Here is a 26,652-nt window from a genome sequence, read left to right on the forward strand (position 1 = left end):
TTCATCACTACATGCTTGCAGTGACAATGTTAGAAATTTCTTAAGGAAATACCATTTTAAACTAAGCTGCTGATCAGAAGCAGTTTGCTAAGCATTGGTACCAGAGTTCCCTGACAGCTAAAGTGGACTCCTGGTAACGTTGCATGATCTGCAAGGAGAAAAATTTCCTTCTCAATGGACAGTTTCCTTCTACAAGTCCAACCCACTTAACTAACTATACTGAAACTAAAGGTAGAAGAAAGAAAGGAAGATTCCCTTTAACTACACTTTTTAAATCATTTTACAGCCTTAAAAATCTGCTACTTATGAAATGCTAAAGGGTGCAGTGTTCAGGAAAATGTTATTTTATTTACAAATAATACTACCTTTCATAAAACCATTTTCAGATTCAAAACATTTTTTCCTTCCTGCACTGAAAGGAGATTCTCTTGCAAAGCAAAATGCTTAACACTAATTGAATCCAATTAGAACAGGACAATAAACTGTTGCATAAGAATTGGGGACGCAGAATTTCATTACAACCTATAATCTGAACAATTGTATGCTCATCTATACAACTACTTAAATGTAGGGAGACAGTGCATATTTGCTTAGCAAAATGCAGTGCTTAATTTAACATAAAGGCTGATTTGCAGTTGAAAGAATTTTTATAATTACTAATCAAACTGAATTAGTCTCTTTTCTGGAAAGCAATTAAATGAAAAAAATACAAGGCAAGGTTAAAAACCAGTCAGAATTGCATGTCCCTACTTTGTGTCAATCCACCTATGTGCAATTTAAAATCTCAGCATACTGGGAACTTGCCTTAACTTTTCAGAGGTGACTAAATGCACCAGACACTCAGCAGAAGCCATGTGTGCCTCAGCACATCTGAGCTCCTCAAGTGTTGGGAACAGAACCACATAGTTTATGTGTCACATCTGGTTTTGGTTATTCAAATAACGTGCATTACACCTACATCAGTTCACAATAAGTTTATTTTATGTGAAGAAAAGCTTTGCCATTAATGAAAAATTTCAGTAGAAAACAGTACCTCCTGCTTTCAATCTAGATTACTCAAAAGTAGAAGCTTGTATTAGTGAAAACTTCAGTAGAAACAAATCTGTAGGAAACGTTCTTGGCACATGAAGTAAAAGCTTTAAACACATTAAGTTTGAATAGAGTATTGACCGTGCAACCATGCTGGCAGAAAAGCCAGTTTTTAATGGCTGGTATTTGTCCCTCAAGACAGTAACATGGAAGACACATAAACCTGCTTACATAACGTTAATTGTATATAAATATGGTGTTGCCACAATGGACAGTCTCTATTCAGGCCAACCATTTAGTTTAGCAGTTCTAAATAAGTAATAGGCACTTTGCCTTTCTGATTTCCCCTTTCACCCATCAGCCAGTCTGAATCCATGCCAGGGATACTGTACACTGTTATCACCTACAAAAAGAGAAAGACATTATAATAAACTTCACTTGCAGGAAAGAGAGTTACAGTCTATCTACATGTGATTCCCAGTGTCTCAGAATTGAGATTAACCAGGTTAAACAGAGAATTTAATATGAGCATCCACGGAACATAATCTAATGCTCATAAAAATTATTCCATTGGTCCATGAAAAAGAGTATCATAGACACAGTATGATATTTTAAAGTGCCTTTTTTCTGTTGAAATTCTATTCATTACTGTTTATTTTCTATTGTGCTTTAACTTGTGTATTCACCCTCAGCCTTAACAGGCAACCTAAAAGAAACTTCTGTGGAGTGCACGATAGAAAGACAGATGGTGTTGATGTGCTACATCTTCACAGAAATTCCAAGCTCACAGCTTCTATCTAAGTCACTCTCTAGATAAGAAAAAAGTCAAATAAAAATATTGAAGCAATGCACACTAAAAAACCTAAAAGTCCTGAATATTGTTTTTTCGATTTCTTCTTCAGCATTAAGCTACATTCACATTACCAGGTGAATGCACTGTACTTCACAATCTATCTCCATCTTCTTTGTATAGACTCTGACTTACAACTGCAACTGAACCAGAACAGGAATAAACATAGCACAACCTTCACCACCAAAGCAAGAAGTAGTTGTATTTTCATATTCTTCCCAAATTGCAATAGTCAATGTCTGAAAGACTAATCATATTGAAAATAGTGCTAAAGGTGTGGTGAAAAGTAGACAGCAGAACTGCATCCTGACTGTCCAGCAAATGTTCTTGCAAGCTAAGATGGTGTCACACATGTTGGCTCTCACTACAGAATATTAGGATACATAGGTACAGGACAATGCTCCAAGGGTATTAATGAAATTTAGTTTTCTAAATATCAACTACACAGACTTTTTGATGTAGCATATCTCAACTGGCTACTCACAAACATTCCCACTTTACTTGCAAATAATTAAGGTACATAGAAAACTCTTACCTCATCTGCAAGTAGAGATAATTCACTGCTGTTTGCAGCATCATAATCATAGAGAACTCTTGCTTTTCTGCTGCCACTTGATGACTTCAGTTCACTGAGGCCTGAAGTAACCATTGAATTGCTTACTGAAGGCAATGAAGCAGAGGTTGAGGCCAACACTGAGGGAGAGGAAACACTCTGCACAGGAGTTGTGGAAGACTGATTGTTGTTAGAGAGGAAAGTAGATGGAAAGCTGTAAGAGGACAAAAAAAAAGAAAATACTTCTGAATTAATCCATTTTACACAGGGCATTATACATGCTCCCATGCCCAAATAAGCATTCTTATTTTTATCAGAAATAAACACCAGCAGATAGAAGTAAGAGAGCAGCACTAAGAGTTCTATAACATAAATAAAGATACTTGTTCCTGAAAAGTAGCATAAATCAACTCAATAGAATTTTAAAGGAATACTGTCACCTTAAAAAACCCTGGATATTTGTCTCTTAAAAAAGGCAAAACCTAGAAAGCACTGTTGGTCAAACTTAATTCAGACTGTACTTTGATAAACATTTCTTTTGACAGTTCTGCCAGGAAAAGTAGCCTCCACCTCCTCCTGCTCATTCCTCAATTATGTGGTTACACAAAAGATTGTGCTGACAAACCAAATCAGGGCAATATAATACAACTTAAAACCACAGCCTCCCTCTGAAAGCAAGAAAAACCACACAACTGATTTTGTAATCTAAATCAGTTCATTGATTCAGCTAACTTCACGCTGTAAAGCAAAAAATATTTTTTACACTAAAAAGGAACTTATATCAACTTAAGCTCCTCATTTCTGGGTCAGGCTGCTACTTGCTCAGTGCCAGCCATAGCGCTTGCTAGACCCTCCCATGAAGTCAATTAAATTCATTAACCTGACTGAAAAAGAGGAGAAAAAAAGTGTATAATCTCCTACTTAGTTAATGAGCTCAGTCACAAAAAACTCTTCTGAGTGACAGAACAGATACAAGGGAAAGCACAGAATAACATGACTGAAAAATGGAAGGAGGAAAAGGACAGCAAAGCAGCAAGAGATTTTGGGGCAGTGGGGTAGGAAGAACAGACCAGCAATGATGAGCTCTGAGAACATTTCATGTCACTCTGTCCTACATTCTGGGATGCAGTCCTGTGGCTGACTAAATTCAGTTATTTAGCAGCTGATGTAACAATTTCTTGTCTCTTTGCTGCCTTGCTTGGTTCTAACACCCATCTGGATTCTACCTTAAAGAGTAGGTCAATAGAGGTTTTAAAAAGTGACAGACCTGATGCAGTAAAAAAGGGCCAGCACTAGGAATTAGACTGAGTCATGATGACCTGGAACTGCAGTTTGATTTCCTTCCACTCTTTTGACCAGTGAATTCCCACACATAACTTCCCTCTTCAGTCCTTCTACATGGATGCCTCTTCATTAACATCTGGGATTTGGGCATATTGCCTCCCCCCTCCTTTCATGTGCCTGCTCTTTGACATAAGGAGGATCTATCCACACCATGCATATGAACCCACCAGAAAACAGCCCCATCCCTTTGCACCTCTTGCACCCCAGTCAGGTTCTTTCTGAAGGCACAGCTCAGTGGCAACTGTACCCATGTAAATCCAGATTAGTATATTCCTAACCATGTCTGCAGCATTATTGGTGCTCTATGATCATAAGAGGAGCTGCTTTAGGGAGCTGATGCAGGTAAAAACTAAACCCATCAATGCAGCAACTAATTTTTGGTTCATGTGACAATAAACAGTGGAACTAATGCAGCTCATATCTGTAATAGCTGCAGCAGTCCTGCACACAAGGTTCCAGGTTCACACTACATTTAACCCAGTAAATGCACAGTGCCACCAAACAGCGCAGACCCACTCCTGTACCCCTTTTTAGCACAGATGTTCATTCTCTACCATTTGAGTCAGATCTAGCAATCTGCTGCTTTTGATTCAACAATCTGAACTAGCCAAAAATCAGGAAGACAACTTTCCATGAGAATAGCTTTTTAAACATGTTTATCTTGCAGTCACAATTGTATCTGACTAAAAGGAAAGAGCAGCAGTGTAGTATGGAGGACAGCATTAGCCCCTTGACAGTCAGACCAAATTGCATGTAAAAACTGGGAAGACTTTCAGGAAGCTGTTCTGAATTTAGGCAGCAGCTTACTACTGTGCAAAGGAGGAAGTCTCACTTCCCCCCTGTGGCTTACCTTGACCCCACTAGACCATAAAGAGCTGGTTCAACTCACCAAGAAGGCAACTCCACCAAATGTTTTTGGTCTTTTTTTCTCATTTGCTAGATTAGTTTTTCAAACTAGTTCATCATGCTCCCTGAACAAATCCAACAAGCAAAATAAAGGGAGTCAAAACCAAACCCCACATTTCTGTAGGTATAACTCAGCTGTGCCTCACAATGTATTTATTACATGATTAGTTGGCATTCAACCAGAGGGATTTAGTTTTAAATGACAATCAGCTGTTTCTCAATATTGCTAAATGACTATTCAATATACTGCTAAACCTGTTCTCAGTTAACACAGTAATTACCTGTAAGTTATTCTGCTCAGTTCAAAGGGTCACTGGTTTGTACAGTCAGTGGAACAGAAAGCCAAAACTTCATAAACAGTCTGTCAATCAGTGGAGCATTAAGTCTCACTCCTTTTGCAAAGCCATAAGTAAGGCATTTTACTGGAAGGCTTCAGCTATACAGAGATTGTCTGGTTCAGGGTTTTTTATTTTGAATGCTTGAGTAACAGGAGTTTCACTGCTTGTAGAGTAAGATACTAGTAATAGATAATCTGAAAAAATTATGCCACAGTTAACATTTGTCTGTCAGGGAAGCTGAGAAACTTCAGAGCAAAAGCAGTTATCAGGAAGGAAAAAAGCAACCAGAGTACCAGAATATTTGAAATAGATTTGTTTAGTTCATACTGAGGAACTGAAAACAAGAAAAAAGGGAGATTTGATTTAAAGAATCAATCCAGCCTCACAGGAGGGGAAGGCAGTACAGAGATAAGCAGCTGGTGCTGCCTTGAAGAGAAACATCCATAAAAATATCTCTATTTGTATAAAGAGAACTGAGTACAAGTTTTCCCCCCACCCTCCTTACAGTTGCCTCTGGAGAGTACATCAGGAAGATCAGTGCCCAGCTTTGGAACCAGGAAGGGGTGTATGCCCTAGATGCTGACCCAGGTAAAACATCATATGCATCTCCTCTGAGAACCAGGTTTCTGTTTTAAGTAACAAACTGATCTCACTTAGGGGCTGAATGCCTTTGGTCCATAAACAACCTCGAAACAAAACTCAGATCCTTCACAGTTCTTGGCTTTTATGTGAGAATATTGCACAATACCACTCTCAGATGTGTGAAAAGCTGTGTAACTCAGCACTACGTGTTAACCACCAGAGCACAACCCACATCTAGCTGAGCTGCCTAAGTTGTTTATTTGGTCTGTATGTGCCCACATAACCTCAGGAGCACAGAACACAAACCTACTCATCTGCTAATTTACTCCAAGGGCTACACACCACATCCCTATAAATGGAAGCAAGGAGCACAACTGAGACCCTGTCCCAGTGCTCTGTGATACTTCAGTCAGATTTCCTTGCACAAGGAAGGAAAGACACACCCAAGATTTAATACCATAACTATTTTAATCCACATAGGCAGGAAAATTTCATTTCACTGTTAGAGGCATTTAGAATTTTGCAAAGCTTCCATGCTTTTGGTTTTCTACCAGTCATAGTAATTTTATTAAAAATACTGATCAGATCACAGCCACATAAAGATGCACCTTTCTGTTTTCCTAAAGGCACTATTTTCTTCAAATACACTTTTTTTATACCTGGTAGCAACTTACACAAATTTTAAACAAAAACAGCAGTTCTGGGACAAGCTGTACATCCTAAAGCAGAACTTAAAGAGGAACATGTTTTTCCTTAGAATAAGGGTATTATGTTTAAGACCTTCTGTTTGATAAATACAATAGGATAAAAATACACATTTTAAAAATATCCTCTAAAAATAGTTGTGTAATATATTTCACTCTATTTCTAATTTAATAGTTGCTTTTCCTTAATACTGTAAATGTTTGTTTTCAAGCTTTCAATTCCATTACTTGTATTTGTGTGTTACCACATTTTATAGTTGACTATCTGGAATGTATGAGACTGCGAGGTAACTTTAAAGATGTAGCAGTTTTTGGATCAAAATTTTAAACACTTTAAACTACAATTTAGGAGTTTAGTCTTTTTCAAGACTAAAAAACAATCTTTAAACTACACATTTAAACAAACTGAGGAAATCAAATGCCACAGGAAGTTGCAAGTCAGGAAAAGGGCAAGACTCAAGAACACTTTTGTTTTTACTTCCTTGTCAGGGAAAACATAAACACAGATACCTCAGAGACAGTTACCTAGAACAGACACTAGAGTTAACTTTTAAGTACAGACAAATCTTCAGTGCATACACTCATATGAACAACATGATCTGTGTAACTCTAAGAAAGGATGATTTGTGAAGAATTAGAATAGAGAAACTTTATGAAATGTAAGTATGTGGATCTCTACATTCCCACCCATCACAGAAAAAGGATTAAGAGTAAAAACTAATGTCAGCTTCTTCTCTTACTTTAAAAATGCTAAACCCATGAAACAAGACAAACTTGTTCATTTTACTGTGTGTGCTCTGGATAATAGATAGGATGAAGTAGATTTCTCCCTATACACTATCTATGCTGGCAACTCAGTTAAGAGTGGGGAACAGGGTTTCATCGGAAAATCAGATAATGACCTGTAGTGAATTAAGAGGCAACAGAAATTTATAGGAAGTATAAAAACTTTTCCCACATTGCACAGTGGTTCAATAGCACGAAGCATAAGACAACTTAAATACTGAGACTACAAATAAATCTCTAGAAATTTCTTTTTGTCACATTTAATGAGGTTACCAAGAGCTCACCTTCCTCAATTACACAATATATAAAATCTCAATAGATCAACTCTCAAAAAGCCTTAGTGCTGTGTGTAGGCTTAGGGAAGTAGTTGCACTGGGTAATTACATATTAATTGCCTGAGAGCAGATACATTTCCTTTCAGCCCAGCATGCCTGTGTGTCCACCACTGTTCTCTCAGTTACGTTTTCCTACTATTAATAAGGATTTATTAAAAACAGCTTTTTCCTGAAGTTTATACAGTATTACTACCTTCCAAGTTGTTTCTGGAGATCCAACATATATTGGTAACATTGTGCATAATAGGTCATCTGAGCTTCCACAAAGTCATTCAGACAGCGGAGATGATGTGCCTGTAACACAGCAAAGAATTCAAGAGTTCAGTCCACAAGGGCACCCAGGTGCATTAGAAGGAGTAGGCACCTGGTCAGGTGCTAATGCCAATACTGGCACTTAGGGATAAACACCAGATAGGCACAGTGCCTGGATTTACCAGGCAAACAGAATAAAATGTCATAAAATTAACATACTTGAGTAAACATTTTTATGGTTTCAACACTCAATTGATCTGATGAATGGGAAGCTGGGTATAAAGAATGAAAATGAAAACTTCTGCATTCTGAAGGTTAATGGGAAAGTAAAGTTAAATTCAGTGAATATTAAATTAGAATTTAAAAAAAAACCCCAACCCTTGTGGTTTGATGCTTTAATGCACTGAAGTGAAACCTCATAGACCAGAGTTCCCAAGTAGTTTACAGCAGCTTTCTTTAGAAGGCACCTGATATTGCCTTTCCTCCTCAACACCCTTTGGGTACTCACATGTGTGCTGCTGATTCCTTCCAGCAGCAGTCTGGTAATCTCTGCTTGACGGTCAAATTCGCTCTGAGTGATTCGCACCTCCTGTTCAGACTAAAGGCAAGAATGCACATCAGGTACTGGTACAGTGCTCTGTGCCACACCTGCCCACTGCAACAGTCCCACCTGATGCACAGCTGCTCACACAAATGCATCAATTAGGTGTTTGAAATGGGCTTTTCTTTGCAGACCTTTACTAGGCAAAACCAGTAACTGCATTCTGAGTTAAGAAACATGGAGGCCCTGTGTACACAGCAGGCAGCTTATTATCAGACACCTACTATATATGCAAAAGAAAGGCATTTCTTTGCCAGCATTATTACCCCACCTCTCACAATAACAAATCAAGTGTTCACTGCCACAACCACGTCTGCACCAGGGGTTTTGTCAGCATACCAATGGCAGCCAAGAATAATGTAATTTTTTTCTATAGATCAACTGAACGGGTCTCTGATGAAATAATTCAGGGTAAATCTGACATTATTTTTGCCATGTAACTGCACAGCAATCAGCTGTACATAAACCTTTGATATGAAGTTTCACCAGAATATCTCATAATGTAATGCCTTATACTGGCCACCAAACTACTACAATTATTTCTGGAGCATGTAATCAAGGAGTCTTTGAAATAAATAAACCTGAACTATACAAAATGTTCTAACACTTGGTGCTACAATTAGAGTAAAATCTCTATTAAAAATGATGTAATACAAGTTTCATATTTCAATAATTCAAATTTATTCCCTGTTACATATAATTCTGAATCATTTTTAAGTTTTAAATTAATTCAATCTAGCACAGCCAAAATTACTTTAGAGTACTTTTTCTGGGGAGGGAAGAAAAAAATTACACTAAATACACATATACAGAATATGTGCTCTAAGATTCATTGCTCCAAGACAGAATGTCCTCAGCCTGGAATCTGGATTACCTCGCCTCAATGCTTATATTCATTTAGTACCTTGTTTCTAAAAACAAACCCAAGGGCAAAAACCTGCATTAGGTCCAAGGTGCAGCAATTATTATTCTCAGAAAGGAGAAATATATTTTCAGGAAAATTGAGGTGATACTGGGTGAAAAAAATGAGGTGATACCAGGTAAAAGCATTTTATGCGTTTACAACCATCCTGCTCTTCCACTCAGCTAATGTTAATCAGTATGAAAAGTCACATGGAACCTCAGAAAAGAGCACAGAAGAATGACACAGTTACCTAAAAGTCATGGCAACCGGAAGAGCTTACACAGTAATTAAACACTGAAGAAGTTCCTAAAGAGAACCGTGGGCCCCCTACTCAAAACTGAGATAGCAGTGTTTGTATCAAGTTTCAAATTAATTAGGTTTTCAAAGTTGGTTGAGGAAAGAATCTTTGCTTGGAATTTTCTGATTAAATTTGAACTAGCAGCAGCGAAATCCATCTGTCAGTCTTTGAGAGAAATGTAAGAACAAACAGATGAAAAAAGCTAATCTGATGGCCAAGAGGGGAAGAAAAGCAACATCTTAATTTTCTTTTAAAAACCTATCAAAGCAATAAGTAAATAATTTATCTGGAGAGAAATAGCTTTGTCTCTTGCTTCTCTGAAGTCAGCAATTGCTAATGTGTTTCTGTCTCCCTGTCAGGTAAGTAAATACAGGAGAACAGGAACTTAGAAGGGGACATATCCATCAAAATAATCATATTTGTTTCAACAACATTCTAGTAAATCAACTACTTTCTGTAAAAGAAAGGAAAAGTAGGTAATGTGGTAACACATATTAACTTAGTACAGAGTGACTTAAAATATATTTACAAAAGCCCAATGGACTGGTTTTATAGAGATTTACATTAACTGAATTATGTCTTTAATGAGCTTTGCCCATCCCTATTTTCAGTACTGCTAAGTGAACTGTACCAGGACAGCACATCTATTCTTCACCTTGGGGTAAAGGTGAAAACCAACTGACTTTTAATCTGGGGAGTTCATGCCCTGATCACCTTTATTTCTGAACAGAGTGAAGAGCTCAAAAATACAAGCGTAAACTTCCCAGGTGCAGCTGTATTGTGGTTTTAGGATCATTAAAAGACATCACTAGGTATGTCTCATGAACATCCCTCAAAATCATACTTGCTCTGCAATTACAGAATATGATCCCAGGTTTTGAATCTGAGTACTCATATGTAAATAATCTCCCCAGATTTCACACAGGAGTACAGGACCTCTTAGAAATACTGTGTAATCCTGCAGTGAAGGGACAACACACATAAAAGCATATGAAATAAAATGACCTTGCTAATGTTGTTTTACCAGACATGCTTTGAGTAAAACACTGGTAGTGGATACACAGCTGTGCCTAGTATTCAATACTCCTTCTGAAATACAGAGTTAGAGGAAGCTAAACTGAAGAAAGTTTGTCATTTGTGCCACCACGCACATCTTTTATTCTAACTCAAAAAAACTCCCATAAGTGAGCCAGAGATGACTGGATGGTCTGAATTTTTTGCTGGGAATCTTATATTTAAATTGAAAACATTTATGAATCTCCTCCTCCAACTCTCAAACACAAAAGGACAGATTGCCTTTAGAAATGTGGATGGATTACTGCTCCACTGGCAGTGCATAATATTGTCATTTCTTCTCAATAGTCTCTGCTATTTATATGCTACATTAAAAAGGGGACCTTGAATTACATAATTTATTACAGAAGCTAAAGTTTTTTGTCTTCTTTATGCTATATAGTTAAACACTTTGTAGTATTTCTTCTTTCCAAGACATAATCTGTTAAATTTTGCTACCCTTAAAATTGCTTGTTCTTGTCTCTGAAAAGCAAATAGCTTCAAGATTAGTTTTCAACACAGCAGTATTCTTTCCCTGCCATTTGTTCCCCAATACAGGACCAGCAGGGAGGTTTCCTGCTTCCAAATGTTACTTTACTTAATTCATTAAATAATTCTCAAACTTTAGGATCAAAGTTGACCTCATCCTCCTTTTACAGTTAACCCTCCTTTTACTTTAAATGCTTCCTTCCCTCTGAACTGACACTCATCCTCACCTGTGTGCACCACAACTCACAGAAAGCTGGAAGGGCAATTCCCACAACTCCCAAGATTTCACTTGAAGCTGAAATATCCCAGCTTCTCCCTACACCTCCCACAGCTGCCTAGCTAGTTCCCCATTAAAAGCCATACTCCAAAGCCCCTGCTCTCCTTCTATTGACATAACTTTAATTACCCCTCCTCTACAGAAATCCACTAAGAAACCCCTCCTTCCCTGCTAGCACACCCCTTCACAGCCTGCTGCCAATGCTGGCTTGTCAGAGGCAGTGAGCCCATGAAAAATGAATGGCCCTTCTCAAGGCACCACAGCAGCCACTGCCCAACAGCCCATTAGCTCCTCTGAGTTTGTCCCTGGCCAAGGGGTGGCACAACAGAGCAGGCTGCAACGCCCATCCCAAGGCTAATCCTAAACTCACAAACCAGCTTTCAGGGCAGGTGCACTTCTCAGATGTCCTACCCCCTAACTTAGGCTGCTGAAAATCTAGTGACACTGGAGAGAAAGGTGAGGTGCTCCATGTTCTGGGTAAAACTTGAAGATCAGTGTTTTCAGGAGAGTTTAGATTACTAGACCCAAATATTTCTGAAAATTTTCAAATAAGCTTGTTCTGATAAGGATATCATACCAGTAAATTTTGAGAGAAGTCCTGTAGTAGTCTATTGTATCTTGTCTCATGAGAATCATTTGGTACTGGTACTGACAGCCAGAAACAGCTTAAAATAAAACAAGCCCCAGGCATTATTTTGCCACTGAAACCAGAAAGGCCCTGGAGGGGCCCAGTGTACTCTGATCTAATGCATCAGGCTGCCAGCATCAGACTGAAATCAACAACATGTAATATCCCTTATTACAGTAGACCAGCACAAGTTATGATTTCAGAATTCTGCAATTTTAAAATTGTTTACTTACTTTTGTCACTTCCTCAGCCCATATCTAGTCAGCATTAAGAGAGGGGGAGGAGAAAATAAAAACATACAAACTTAGACATTGGTGGCACTCTATTATAGTATATAATCACACTTTGGCTTTGAAGTACTTTCCTGTCCTCAGAACTTCACAGGGATTTGAGGAGTGCTACAAGTCAGCTGCCCAAAGCCCTTCATACACAATGAATCTACTATGAATATGGATAGCATTACCTCTATGAAACAAGTTAGATACTGAGGAGAGTGTGACTTGTAGAACTCATGTATTACAAGAATCTACCTAAAACAAGCTATTACAACACAAGACATAACTACTTTAAAAAATGACATGAATCAGACAAACCAAATTACCTTAAGAGGAATTTAAGTTACCTTAATGTGTTATAATAATGGAAAACTATGGAAAGCTATTCTCATTTTCACACTGAAACAGATGAATGCTTTCTCTTGCTAATTTCATTACCAGTTTTCTATTTCACAAGCACTTTGACTGAAATCTAAATTTAATTGAAACTGCTACAGAGGTATCTCACATTGAGAATTAGAGTAGTAGCAAGCAGCACAGCAAAATCATAGAACTGCAAGGGATTGAGTCTAAAAGTTAATTACTTCAGCTTGCTCTTTCAATTCCCTCTTGCAATGTGGTTCTTTAATTTTCATCTTCTGCCATTGTAAGACAATGACACAATCAGGAGTAGGAAGAAATGTGTATAAAGGTTGCAGGAGCAAACTGTAACAAACAAGTTTATTTGCTCATTTTTTAATCTGATCACAGCAGAGAAATCTGGAACACTAAATTGAGATGAGATCCAATATGCTGTGCAGATCCAAACCTCAACCAGAACAGGCTGGACAGCACAGTCTATGCTGTACTGAACTAATTAATCCCTTTCTCTTCCACTCTCACAACTATAGGGCTAAAACCAGCTTCACTAGGGAGTCTTTGCAATAAGTTTGGGATACATTGTACTTTAAGTTAAGCCATTAACTCCTGTGACATTACTCAGTTGCAGTTCTTTGTAACACATTGCTTGAAGGGAATAATTTCTACATATTCCTGTCTGTTTCACATAATTCACTTTTACTCATATTAAAAAGATAGGAAAACTCAGTAATTTCTTTCCTCTAATAGCTGAAAATAATTTCAGAAGTGAAAAATTAACTCCTTATTATAATAAGTTTACATTCATAAAATCACAGAAATTAGAATATAATACTGTGTATTTCAAATTATCAGAAATTATCTGATAAAAATAACATCCAATGCTGTACTGACATAAGTGTATTTAGTGCATTTCACCAATCCATTTTCAAATGGAAAACAACAAAATGAGCTGGATAGCAAGAGGAAACATTTGACTGGAAAATGAATGAACACAGGAGGCCAACAAACCTTTAGCCATTTTACATGCAGCAAGTTGAGCATGTAAGAGACATTTACCATAATGTTATTCTCTTCAGGCTGAGAGATGTTTAGTTGCTTAAGTGTATAGATAAAAAACAAAGGCAAGTTAAAAAACTGCAAATATAGCAGGTAAATAGATTATCAGCACAAAGCACTGCAAGTTTAAGTGAAACAAGATTGTGAAGTGAATATAGATAAATAAAACAGTTTAGATTTTGATTATAAATACTGAACTAAGCTGTTTCAGTTGTACAGTAAGCATAGGACAAGCCATTTTCAAATTATTTTTCCCAGTTCTAAAAATATGTAATCACATGTAGATAAAATTTAGCACTTTAACCTGTCACAGAAAATAGTAAAGCATAAAAATTTGTGTCATAGCTCAATACACTACACTAACCTATCAGTCCAGCCCTGTTTGTTAGGTTTCTTCCTTTATAAATAAGGGAGCCAGCAAAATCTAACCCATTTGCATCACACCTACATCCAGGTTAGTTCTCACTTATACAATGCAGAGGATAAAGAAGAGCTGCAATTTTGTTATTTCTGCTGGCATTCTACAATCTGATACTTCTTACACATGCACATTAATTTTAATTACATTTTGACAGCAAAGTATAGGCAAAATAGTGAAGAGGTTTAGGGTTTCATGCTCTTCCAGCACTAAATTATGTGCATAAAACTGCATACTTGCTGTAGGAATACATGGGATCAAATAGGAGCAGCAGCAATTGGCACCAAGCTCTGAATGACTGCACTGGTGATGAATTAAAACTTCAGTGTATTATATATATATATATATATATATATATATATATATATATATATATATATATATATATATATATAATTTTAATACCAAGCTCAAGGGGAACAACTCTCATTGCTTTAGAAAGCAAAGTCCATACTTGCTACCATACCACAAAGGAAGCTAATAATAAAATCACTTTTTTTAACTTAACTCTGAACAAAGTCAAGCAAAGGAATTGTTTACTGTCCAATGCTCCTCTATCCATTGCTTCGAAATCGCGCTGCTTGCTGACCAAAACCTCTCTGTTCTCCATAGTTAGTCTTACAAATTAAGAAAGCTTGGCAAATAGAGAAGTGACTCTTTTTGCAGAGAATTTATATAAGGGAAAATGCATGCGTAGATTTAAAAATACAGATAGTTTAAATACAGAGGGACAGTGTGCATGACATGGACTGACACAAGAGCAGAACTGTCAGGTAGAGATCATGTTGGTCTTTAGATGGATTGTCATCGCAAAGATGCACTTCAAAGCTCAAGACAATGTCTCTGAGATCCTTCAGGACAAACACCCATTTTGAAAAGCCAGCAAAATCTGTCAGTCCTTCTTCCTCTCCATCATGTACACTGTCCCTGTGTATTTAAATTAACTGGATTTCTTTATTTGCATGACCCTTACTGCATTAACCCTTACAGGAGAAATCACTATCCATCATTAACTGCTGAACTTTTAGGAAAGAAGTCAAAAGATAGCTATGAAAATACTGTAAATATATCCTGATGAAACTACATACAGTCAACAGCCCATTCCTTCACTTAGAGCATTTTAAGAGTTTAAAAAGCAGTAACCTTCTTTTTCAATTTAATCTCCTTGAATAAGCATTTTTTGAGGGAATCAGAATGGTTCAAGTCATCCAAGTTGAAGCGTCTCACCTCTGTTTGGTGGTGTAAAATAGTAAGCAATACATAAAGAGAAACTGCAAATATTTTTGACAGGGAGAAGTTAAGTACAGATAGGTTCATCAGTTGAAAGCACACACTTCACACCCACACTTCAACATTTGCAGATTCAGGTATTTGTATTTACACCCATATTGGCAGGTTGTATCAATCAATTTTTGACAATATAGGCTGATCTACTATAAAACAAGAAGAGAGTAAGTAAGTCTAACTTGATGGAATATTTAAAAGTAGAAGACTAACACCTTGATCAGTAACTCACTTCTGTTTACTTGTGTTCTACTAAGGCATTTCTTACAAAAGTACCTAGAAAAACAACCAGGGTAAGAAGCTAGGACTGGAAACATAACCAAGCAGTCAAGTTGATAAATATGTATCAATCCATCTGAAAGTTATGGACCAACTGGAAAAAAAGCCCTCTACTTACTGCAGCTCGAGCTTCTGCAACTTTTGCCTTCTTCAGTCTGGTTTTTGCAGCATCCAAATCCAGTCTTTTATTTTGTAACAGTTTACGTTCTTTCTGAAAGTGAGTTAAGTTAGTTTGTGAGAATGAGTACACATACAAGCAAAAGACTGTCTGCTTGGAAATGCTTTTAATAAAGTATCATGTAAATAAAAGTTCTTCAGTTGGAGAGGCAGAATTAGATCCTAATTATTCCCATACAGTTTATGCTCAATATGCATACTTCTTATAGAACAACAGTTACCAAACTAATGTTTTCATCATTATCATGTTTTTACGTCAGCAAAAACCAGAAAATACTCCAAAGGCACAAATTTCACTTGATTTTTTCTGTATTACCTGGAGGAAAGTAATAATGCACCGTTATCTACTACTACATTTTGAAGACTGACAGTTACAATTAGTGTGAAATTCTGAAAAATGTACAATTCAACTTACAGTAATAGTTTTGTAGTCTCCTTCAATAAAGTTTCTTAGGGGAGTGAGAAAGTTTATAGCAGAAGTTTGAATGAGTTCTCTGTCTGCTGCCCCAATTCGCTTTTGTGTTTCTCCACATTTAATGAGTGCATTTCCTGCAAAGGAAAAAATATGTTAATCATATTGTTCAGGCAGGAGGTTAACAAAACAGGTTGCCACAGTCAGGAAAGTTTAGGCCAGCAGTTTGAAAAACAATCCAATGCCATGAAAAGGGCCTTCAAAAGAAAGAATATAATGTGCAAAAAACTCAACCCCTTCCCAGAAAAACCACTCCAACCCCCCCAAAACTAAACACCAAAAAAACCCAACATAAAAACAAACAAAAACCCCACACCAAAATAAACATCCACACAAACAACAAGCCAAACCATTTTTATTATAATCAATCACAGGTCAAGGCAAGATTTCAATGAGACCACATATTATGGCAACTCCATGGTGAACATCTATTTCAGAACTGGACATCATACCTACTTATTTTAATCCATCAACTTCCTCTCCTACACAACATTCTTAAGACAGGAGTAGTTGGTAGCAAGGAAAACGCTTGAGATACTGGAAAATGATGTGCTTTTCCTCACCCCATCTACTCAAACTTCTAAATATGCATTTACACATTAACTGAGCAATACTTTAAATTTTAGTTTTGATCTCCCAATGCTCAGTGATACAGCAAGTCAACTCAAACTGATACAAATGTCATTCAACAGTTTTATGTAGAGGAAGACAAGAAATAATTTTATCTAGAGGAAGACAAGAAATACATTTTTATATTGTTAAAAAAGCCTGTATCTGTGCAGTTTTTTACTTCTTACCATAGGCTGTTCCTGGGCCAAATTCATTCCCAGCATCAATCATATACTGGCCTAGTAACTCTGGGTTATTCATGCGACTTGGTGCTTTGCGGTCCAGCTTCTCATAGACAAATTCTTCTATTCTGGCATCTAAACAGGTTTATTTGAAATAATTACTGTCATTTAAAGCACAAATTAGAAAAAGAAACAAGCAAACAAGACAAAGGAACACAAAAAAAGAATTCCAAAATCCAGCCACTAAACTCAATATTAGTGAACAATGCTAGGCTGGAGATCCTGTTCCTGAAAACCGACCATGTTCGCCATGCCATGTTCAAGTATTTCCTAGAGCCACCTGGGAAAGTGAAAATGTGTACTTTTCTTCTCCATTAGCATAGTTATACAGCTTTTCAGAATTTTGATCAGAAGTCTCCACAGTAAGAGCAATAACAGAATACTTCTCCTTAAAAAAAACAGTCTTTTGTTCCCCCTCCAGAAAAAAAAAATGTTAACTACAATTTGCAGTAAGAATTAAGTTCATCAACTACTCTAAGTTCTTATTAAGATATTCTGAAAGTTCAATAGCCCCAGAAATTATATCCTCCTTCCCATGCTCCCTTGAAATGTTCTGAAAGAAACCATTAAAAGTTATTAGAAAATGTTTCATTTCATGTTCTCATATTTTCTTAGTCTGAGCAATAAAATTATCAGAAAAACTTATTTGAGTATTACTACCCATCTATCACAATACTAAGCCACGGGGAGCTTCTTCAGTGGAAAGGCCTCACACACCTAACCAGGGACTCTGTAATTGAAAAAGCAAACTCCTCAGATGCAACACCCAATTTCTCTGACCAACTGCTTTCATTTCTCACCGAGCTGGCCTTATTTATACAGTCAGTAAGAACTAATTTCAGCAAAAATAGTATAGACAACCACAAAGAAGCTTTCCAGTGAACAAACCTGCCACTTCAATACTACTTGTTAATTAGACAACTTTCAACAGCAGTGGATTAAATAACTACTCTCTCATGGAGGTCACAAATTAATCTAAGACAGACAATTATGGGTATCAGCACATTCCCTGGCAGCAAGAGTGAACCAGAAATGATCAGAAGTTATTTGTTTTCTTTACTCAATCCATATTTATTTTTTACTAAATCACAAAAGAACTGGAAAGTAATCTAAAATTATTGGACTATTACATAGGTCTAATCTATAGGTACAATTATAAAAGGGACTGAAAGTGATTTTTCCTCCCCCAGACAGGGTCACTCCATTAACAAGCACCAAAAGCAGCTCCCTGCAGCATGTGATCCTTCTCCAAGTAGGCCAGCAAACAGCTGAAGTTACATTCACAAAGATCATTGCTCAATGGTGAGTATTTTTAGCCATAAGAAAATGGACTGGAGAGCATAACTGAGACACTACTATATATCATCCTTCCACTGAAACTTCTGCATACACTTCCACTAGCCTCCAGTCAGTGCTTCAATACTCAAAGTTGACAAGTTTCTGAAGGGGTTCAAGAGATACTAAAATATTGAATTGAATGAAACAGTCAACTATTTCCTCTGGCCTAGACAAAAGTAGAAACTTCAGTTAGAATTTTCTGCAAGTTCTGCTGCATCCTTCCCACAAGATCAGTTGGCTTATTTTTAAAATACTGCTCTTATGGAACTAAAAGATGCAACACACTTCCAAAGTAATACTTCAAACATCCCTGTAATAAAGAATTTATCCATTTGGCATTAGAGAAGTGTTAGCAGTGTATGATTTACCTTTACTAATAAATCCTAGCTCGGTATGTCATTACAAGGAGAACATTTGTTTTCAGTGCAGAAGAAATAGCACTTTTATAAAATTATCATTTGAGCAAACCCAAAGGAGGTTTAGATTTTTTCAGTGAAGTAGTTCACCCACTGACTGGACACCAGGTCTTGACTTAAAACCTAGATCTATACATTAAGCAAATTCCTATAGCTCTAAACTCTAGTACAACTGTAGGATGAAGCTGAAACTGATGTCCTCAACATTACTATTCATAGCAGCAACTTCAGAAACAAATAAAATTAACACACCATAAAACTTCATTACTTCTGCCCATGTTTTTTTTTTTTTTCTGTTGCTGTTACAGTAAGAGACTCAACAGTGATGAAATCATATTTCACACTTTTTGTATTGCTCAAGTAGGGTGCTAATTCCTCAGTAAGGGAATTGCTAAAGACAGGTATTTTAGTTCATCTTGCCTGCTTCAAGCAGATTAGTATTGTGCAGAGAGTTTAAATAATTAAATAGTAATGAAGTTTCTTGAGCCACTGTATCTACCCCATAAAGAACTTCAGAGCTCTTACAGCTATCCAAGATATCTGGAATTAGAATGGGAAATTCAATTAAACACTAAACAATTCAAAAATTCAATCAACCTGAGACTGAGCAGAGTATGGAACCAATATGACAGTTTAAAAAGCTCAGTATAAAGTGTTCCCCATTTGAAAGGGGAAAGTATCAGCAATTGGCAGTGACTCCAATTCTTCCCAGCTCTTCAAAATTTGCCTTCCATAACTGCAGCCTTCAAATTTTAAAGCTGCTGTATTTAGTCATTCCTTATGCAATAGCTATTGAAGTAAATACTTACATTGGCATATCTATTAATTCAAAAGTTGAAAACAAAAACCTGATGGCTCCTTACTTGGATTTGGCTGCAATAATACTTCTGTTTGCTTCATTATTTTTTCTGTCCATAACTTAGTGCATTCTGCTTTGCTGAGAAGGTTCTCCAGATGAGCATCCAGTTCAGTCTTCTCTGCCTGACCAAGCTTTTCTTCTGTGAACTGCAAGTTAGTCAAGTTAAAAATATTCAGTTCATAGAAATAATTTTCCAGAACAAATTTAAAACAGTCACTTATATTAATTTGAATATGATGTTTTAAAAGATATAACCATTCCCCAGTCGTGAGTAAAAATCTAAGGACAAATCTGAAAGCTGTTAAGGTCACCAGCACATCCATATTATCAGATTTAAAAAAGGGCAGAAAAATATGGGAAAGGTAATTTTTAACATTATGAAGAAATCCTCTGCTAAACTTGGTACTGAGGATTCTCACGTGAAGCAGTTTGTCCAATTTTGCACAGTGTTCTTTAAAACATTAACCATAATGGAAGCCCAGAGGTAATAAAGAAAACTAAAAGATTACTTCAATCTTGTCTGTTTTGTAATTGTTTGTCAATTATCCTCATGTAAAACCTGAAGACAAAATAGATTCTGATTTGAATCTACCTTGAATATATTGAAAAAAAGTCCTGTCCAGAGGAAACAGGACAAAAATAGGGAGTTTAAACTATAGTAAGAAGATTTAAATTATAATTAGACATTAAGGAAAGCTTCTACAGACAGGATTAAAAGCTAAACCAAACTTTCTTGGGAAGTTGTAAAATTTATCTCTTTGGAGGCAAGGAGTTGCTTTTTAGAATAGGACAAACCAGTGTTTGATAAACTCTTTAGATGTCCTGTTATTCCTTACAGAAACAGTAAGACCACCTCTGCTGTTCTCATCCAAGCTGTGATTTTAATGACCATGAAGTACAATATAACATCATTTAGCTAAATAAATCCATCAGACAACTCATTTCACTTGATACAAAATTCATGCCAAGTCTCACTAATCCACGAGCAGTTTGTTTTTCAATCCCAGGCAGGGAGAAGCTCCACATTTCACATCAGGGAAGCAAGGAAAGGCGGAAGTGAGGGCTTTCCCTCCCCCTTCAGAGCAGCAGCTCCTCCAGCAGAGATCCCATCCCTCCACAGCCCCTGCTCCAAGTCAGGCATCCTCAGGAGAATCTGGCTTATGATTAAGTCACTAACAAATTTACCAGCTGGGAATTTAACAGGACTGGAAGCATTCTGACTGTCCAATTCCATTCTTAACAAGTTCTTTGGTGGCCAGTAAGAAATAGAATACAATAGAAGTAAATTGCATTGTCCAAGTTTGTTTGCATTTCTGCCACATGTAGATTAACCAACTTTGATAGCAGGCACATCTTGATAAATGCTTCTGGCATTTGCAGTTCTACATAAAAGCAAACTGTAGGCATGAGAAAGTTCAGCTGCTGTATAGGGAAGAAGGGAATTTATTCATAGACATACTGCTGCTGCTGTTTAAAAGGCTTTTTAAACTATGCCAGGTGTTCTCAAAAACTTTGTACTGATTCTTTACAATACAGTAAAATAGGTGTGGAATTATTTTTATAATTAATTACAGATAAGAGTATTTGTATATAAAATTATTAAAATTTCTTATTAATATTTCCGTAAACCCTCTCAGCAGCGTCAAGATTGCTAAGTGAAGATCACAATGTTAGATTTCACACATAGACTTAAATGAAATCACAAGGCCCCATCACAAGATCTTACAATGAAGGGTGAAATTGCATCTCCTTTTTCCCCCTTGTCCTACAAGAAAAGAGAAAGTGGAGGCAGGAAAGGAAGAGTCGGTCTGGGAAGGGGGTAGATGTGGAAGAAGCCACGAGCAGTGGGGGAAGCGTGGAAATACCTCCACCACAAAGAGAAGCTATAATGACTGCTTTAACTTCATTTGAATTTGAACAATATTTTTTGACGAGTTTGCATTTTCAGAGCTCTGCTGTGCTGCTGATCATTGGTTCTGCTTGAATATTGACATTTAGGGCAATACATCAGACTGACAAGACTAGATAACAACGCTCACCACATTCCAAACCTGACTGTGACCCAGTGAGAACTCGCAAGAAACCAAAATGGATTACTATATACTGCTTGGATGCCCATCTCCATACAGCAAATCTGTTCAAGTTTGATTATATAAGGAAAGGGGATTACGGCTCAAGACAAGCGCTAAGGAACAAAAGACAGTTACAATGCTCTTACTGCGAAGAAAGGGGAAGACCAAATCTGAAACAATGGGCTATCAAACTAGCTGAAAATAGATACTAAAAGTAAAATAAACCAAACAGCCTAAGCAGACACATACCGGGCTTTCATGTGTCGCATGAGAACTCGATTTTTACCGGTCAGGCAGCGATATGAACACGTTTCTAGCAGCCAGTAAACCCCAGGTGCTTATTTCAGGCGAGACACACCTTTGTCCTTTGCACGCACAAAGTCCGGCCGTACCTCCCGGCAGTTGATGCCGGCGCCTTCTCCCCTCTTTGCCCGTCTGACCTCGGGCTGTGTCACCCCCGCAGCCCCCGAGGCTGCTGCAGCGCAGCCTGCCTGCCGAACCGCCGGGCCCGCCCAGCCCACGGCCGGAGGGGCCGGCTGGAGGAGACTTCTCGCAGCAGCCCATCGCCGCCCGGCCCGGCCTCGCCCCCGCCAGCACAGCCGGGCCGGGCGCTCCCTCCGAGCTGGGAGCCCGCGGCGGGCCCGGCCCCTCCGGCCCCCGGGGCGGAGCCCGGCGCCCCGGCCAGCGCCCCGCGCCAGACCCGGCGGCGGCCCAGCGGAGCACCCGCGGCCTCGACCCGGCTGGGGCGTCCTCGCGTGGGGCCGCCCCGACAGAACCTCGTCCCGGCGGGGCCCCGGCAGGGGAGGGCGGTTCGTACCTGCACAGCGCGGCTCAGGAAGGTGCCCGCGTCAGCCGCCAGCTTCTTCACATTGAAATCCATGATGTTCATGTTGGGCGGGGGCGCTGACTCAGCCCGGGCACCCGCGGCGCCGGCGGCCGCTCCGGCCCGTCCCTGTGGGAGCCGCCGGGGGCGGTGCCGGGCCCGGCCCGGCCGCAGCCGATTGGCGGAGCCGCGGCGTCAGCCCAGGGCCCGGATCGGCCGGGGGAGCGGCGCCGGCGGCCGCCCCGCCCCAGCCCCAGACTGCCCTGGCCCCGTTCCACCTCGGCCGCCTTCCTCCACAGCTCCGCCCTGGCGCTACTCCGCCCCGGCCACCTCTCCCCCAGCCCCGCTCCAGCCCCGGCCCGCCCCACGCTGGCGTAAGGGGACGGCGGGCGGGGTAGGGTGGGGTGTCAGGGCTGGCCCTGGTGTCAGGGCAGTGTTTTCGTGCCGGCGTTCTCGGCGGCCTTCGGGGTTTGCCGGCGTGCTGCTTCGGGGCCGGGTCAGCCTGCCCGCCAGCCCTGGGCGAAGGAGACTGAGAGCCGGGCGCGGCCTTTGCGTGAAGAGTCGCTAGCAGGGCGGGCGGCACGGGCAGAGCCCGGGCAGGCGGGGGTGACCCCCTGGGCACGTCTGTCCGCTCCCCTAGCGTGGAAATCCTACCGCTCACTGGGAACGCGGCCCGGCTTTTGCCTCGGGACTAGCCTTAGCCCTAGGTTTCTTTTATTGCCTAGGGTTAGCGTCCAAAAACCACAGAGCCCAGAGCTCTAGGCACACCGCAGCTGCTAAAGGCATCCCAAGGGGAGCGCGCAAGTGCCACAACATGGCTGCCTCCACGGCTTTTGCCTCGGGACCAGCCTTAGCCCTAGGCTGCTTTTACTGGAAATGTAGCTGGAGCCCACTAGATGTCAGTGCCTCCATAGAGCAGACTACTGCAGCTCTGCTTGCTAGGCAGATAGGAGTGGGTGTCCCAGTAGCGAGTTGTCCTGGATCATAGAGATTGTGTAATGTCATATTTTTGCATAACTCTGGGAAATAGTTACAGGAACAATGCTGCAACCTATTTATTCCGATTGTGTGATGTAGTTCCTATTAAAGAATTTGTATGCAGCGGAACTCCTTTATGGAATAAGAAGATTTATCAGAAGCAAACAAAAGGAGATATTTCTGACTGAAAGGGCATTCACTAACCTAAAAGCAATTTGAGGGAACTGGTACTAGCAAATAATGCTTCATTTCTGACTTTTTTCTCCAAAGGAGTCTTTCTACTGTAAAGCAACAGATATTCTATTCTGGCTTTGATATGAACTGAAGTTACAGCATTGATTATTGCTTGGGAAAGTGAAGGTTTAGATCTGAACACACAGTACTCTGTCTCTGCCTGATGTCCACTTCTGTGTGAGGCAGCGAGTGCCTAAGGGTTGCTGGAGAAATCAAATCTGGTCCGTACTGCACCAAGCAGTGCTATACAAGCGTGGGGAAGGAACAGTATATTAACAGGGTCACAGCAAATCTGCAGCTTTTGCAATAGCAGACTATTGCCAAAATTAACCAATGAGCAAACACACTGGAGTAATGAATTTCTGACATGGAAATGAAAGGTTCAATTATACCTTTAGAGCAGATGAAGTCATGAGCTGTGACAAACACTCAGCAGTGTTCCTGTGGTATCTAAAGAAGCTTCTCTCAAGCACATCTCTTTTAATAAGGCCTGTAATTATGTCATTGTGGAGCTGTGTGTCCTGTTTCCTTTAATTATTTTCCACTCTGTGGATCGTGCCGCTGTCATTAAAATGTGGTTTTGAGGACTGAAACTTTGAATTCATTCTTTGTTTAGGAGGTACAGAGTGCAATGCTAATTATCATGCTAATTAGCCCTCACTGCTGCATAGTGCTTGTGGTATTTTATAAACTATGACCAGATTTTTAGGAAATTCCAAAAACTTATTGCTTTCTTTTTAAAATAAGCCAATCTTAAAGCAAGTTCTGGGCAGCTAAAATTAAGAATTTTGTCTGAGGTGACTATGGGGTACCAAAGCCACAGCTCATAACAGTGGTGCTGAAGCAAAGGTCTGTCAGAAATGGTGAATTCTCAATACCAGGCTGTGGGCCCTATAGAGAACAGATTTAGGCCTTTTGCGCAAGCAAAGACAAAATCTCCTTTGGAAGATTTTGTCTTTGGAATTCAGGGACAATCGGGCACTCACTCCAGAATGGATAATGAAGTGATTTCATGTCTACTTGAATTTAAAATGTTGAAATTTAGCATTTAATTTTTATTACCAGGCACACATGGCTAGGTAATATTCTCCAAAGAGTATATGAAGTGAGTAGCTGCTCTCTGAAATTCCATTGCCAGTAATAGAAGAAAAAAACACACTGGCGTGTTTACAAAAGATGACAAAGCATATGTTTGATTTTTATTTTGATTATTTCTTTCAAGCTTATTTTTTAATGTAAGTTGCTGACACTGCTATTACCTAGAATCTTAAAAAGTAACATTTCTATCAGCATGATTTTTAAAACAAAATGTACAAATTATAATCATGTATGAGTATACATGTCTATGTACATATCTACCTTTGCACCTGTACAAATGATCATGTTTGGATCACATGATCACTCAGTTTTGCACAATTTATGATTTGCAAATGATCTTTCCACACATCTGTTGCACATACAGTCAGGTTATATGAATACTTACTGTTTAACCTCAAAAAAAAATTTAAAAATTAATGGAAACACCCAGAAAGTAATCATCTGGACCTAAAGCTCCCCAGAGGTCTCCAGGTTTCTGGACAATAACCTCCTGGGTGCGCAAGGCACGTCCCGCCCGAGTAGGGGGCACAGCCGCTTCTTGAGGCCCCTTCGCATCCCTTCGATGCCGCCTCCCCGGCCCCGCGGGGGCTGCGGCTTGCACGGCCCCGGCCGGGGGACTGGGTGCTAGCGGGGAGCGCCGAGCAGGGCCAGCCCGGGGCGGGCATCACAGCCTCCCCCCGCCGCGAGAGGGGCCGGCACGGCACCGGCAATGGCAACGGCAACGGCAACAGCCACGGCGCGTTGCTCCGGCAACGGCTCCTGGCGGCGAGGAGCGGCGGGCGCAGGTGGGGACCCGCGGGAGGAGTGCTGAGCGCACTGCCCCACTGGAGCGGCGCTGAGGGGACAGTGCCCCGCTGGACAGGTGCTGAGGGGACAGTGCCCCACTGGAGCGGCGCTGAGGGGACAGTGCCCCACTGGAGCGGCGCTGAGGGGACAGTGCCTCACTGGAGCTGCGCTGAGGGGACAGTACTGCACAGGGCAGGTGCTGAGCGGCACTGCCCCACTGGAGCGGCGCTGAGGGGACAGTGCTCCACAGAACAGGTGCTGAGCGGCGCTGCTCTACTGGAGCGGCGCTGAGGGGACAGTGCTCCACAGGAGCGGTGCTGAGGGGACAGTGCTCCACAGAACAGGTGCTGAGCGGCACTGCCCCACTGGAGCGGCGCTGAGGGGACAGTGCTCCATTGGAGCGGTGTTGAGGGGACAATCCCTCACTGGAGCGGCGCTGAGGGGACAGTGTCTCGCAGGAGCCGTGCTGAGGGGACACTGCCCCGTAGGACTGGTGCTGGGGAGCGGCTCGCGGGACACCCAGGCAGAGGGCGCGGGGGCCTTTGGTGAGGCGGGAGCCCAAGTGGGCCCGGGGCGAGGGCTGGCATTGAGTGACCTGTGCCCCTGAGCCTCCCCTCTGTGCTGGGGAGTGTGGAAGTGGGAAATAGCATTGCGAGCTTTACTTTGTCCTTCGAGTGTATTCAGTTTTCTGCTGTGGAAGGATTTGCTTTCTGCAAACCTTGTTTGTGAATTCAGTGCTGAGCAATTGCAAATTGTGAATTCTTGTGGGAGATTTCAGGTGCATTAACTGTGTTACATCTCTGCTGTGACTGGGGTCTGCTTGGTCCAGTCCAGCAGTCCCACTGAAGTGGGAACATCCTGGCATGCCAGTAATGTTTCAGTTATTGATTCGTGGAACTCCAATATATGTTGACATACATTGTCTTGTTATACAGCATTAAATCAAA

General features: G+C 40.2%; 1 protein-coding gene across 3 annotated transcripts; it reads right to left on the minus strand.

Annotated features, from left to right (window-relative positions):
- Positions 1-959: 959 nt before the first annotated feature.
- SH3GLB1 (SH3 domain containing GRB2 like, endophilin B1) lies at positions 960-22,837 on the minus strand. 3 transcript variants are annotated; one of them, XM_058808233.1, is made up of 11 exons: positions 22,604-22,837; positions 19,719-19,860; positions 17,048-17,176; positions 16,194-16,327; positions 15,720-15,812; positions 13,621-13,659; positions 12,163-12,186; positions 8,188-8,277; positions 7,621-7,721; positions 2,415-2,646; positions 960-1,432 (listed from the first exon to the last, which is right to left on the minus strand). In XM_058808233.1, the coding sequence occupies exons 1-11, from the start codon at positions 22,673-22,675 to the stop codon at positions 1,325-1,327; spliced, it is 1,164 nt and encodes a 387-aa protein (XP_058664216.1). In that variant the 5' UTR covers positions 22,676-22,837; the 3' UTR covers positions 960-1,324. The 3 variants fall into 3 exon arrangements, with proteins under 3 accessions (XP_058664216.1, XP_058664215.1, XP_058664217.1); XM_058808232.1 differs by having other exon boundaries at positions 13,573-13,659; XM_058808234.1 differs by lacking the exons at positions 12,163-12,186; positions 13,621-13,659.
- Between the last annotated feature and the right edge of the window lie 3,815 nt (positions 22,838-26,652).

The sequence above is a fragment of the Ammospiza caudacuta genome, chromosome 7, assembly GCF_027887145.1.
Source record: "Ammospiza caudacuta isolate bAmmCau1 chromosome 7, bAmmCau1.pri, whole genome shotgun sequence".
In the NCBI taxonomy this organism is placed as follows: Eukaryota; Metazoa; Chordata; class Aves; order Passeriformes; family Passerellidae; genus Ammospiza; species Ammospiza caudacuta.

What these genes read in the sequence shown, in the direction of transcription:
- SH3GLB1 (XM_058808232.1), bottom strand. Translation starts at nt 22,675, where the DNA reads ATGAACATCATGGATTTCAATGTGAAGAAGCTGGCGGCTGACGCGGGC. An exon ending in TCCTGAGCCGCGCTGTGCAG is followed by an intron (nt 19,861 to 22,603) that starts GTACGAACCGCC and finishes ACTAACTTGCAG; the next exon opens with TTCACAGAAGAAAAGCTTGG. An exon ending in ATTATTGCAGCCAAATCCAA is followed by an intron (nt 17,177 to 19,718) that starts GTAAGGAGCCAT and finishes AAACCTGTTTAG; the next exon opens with ATGCCAGAATAGAAGAATTT.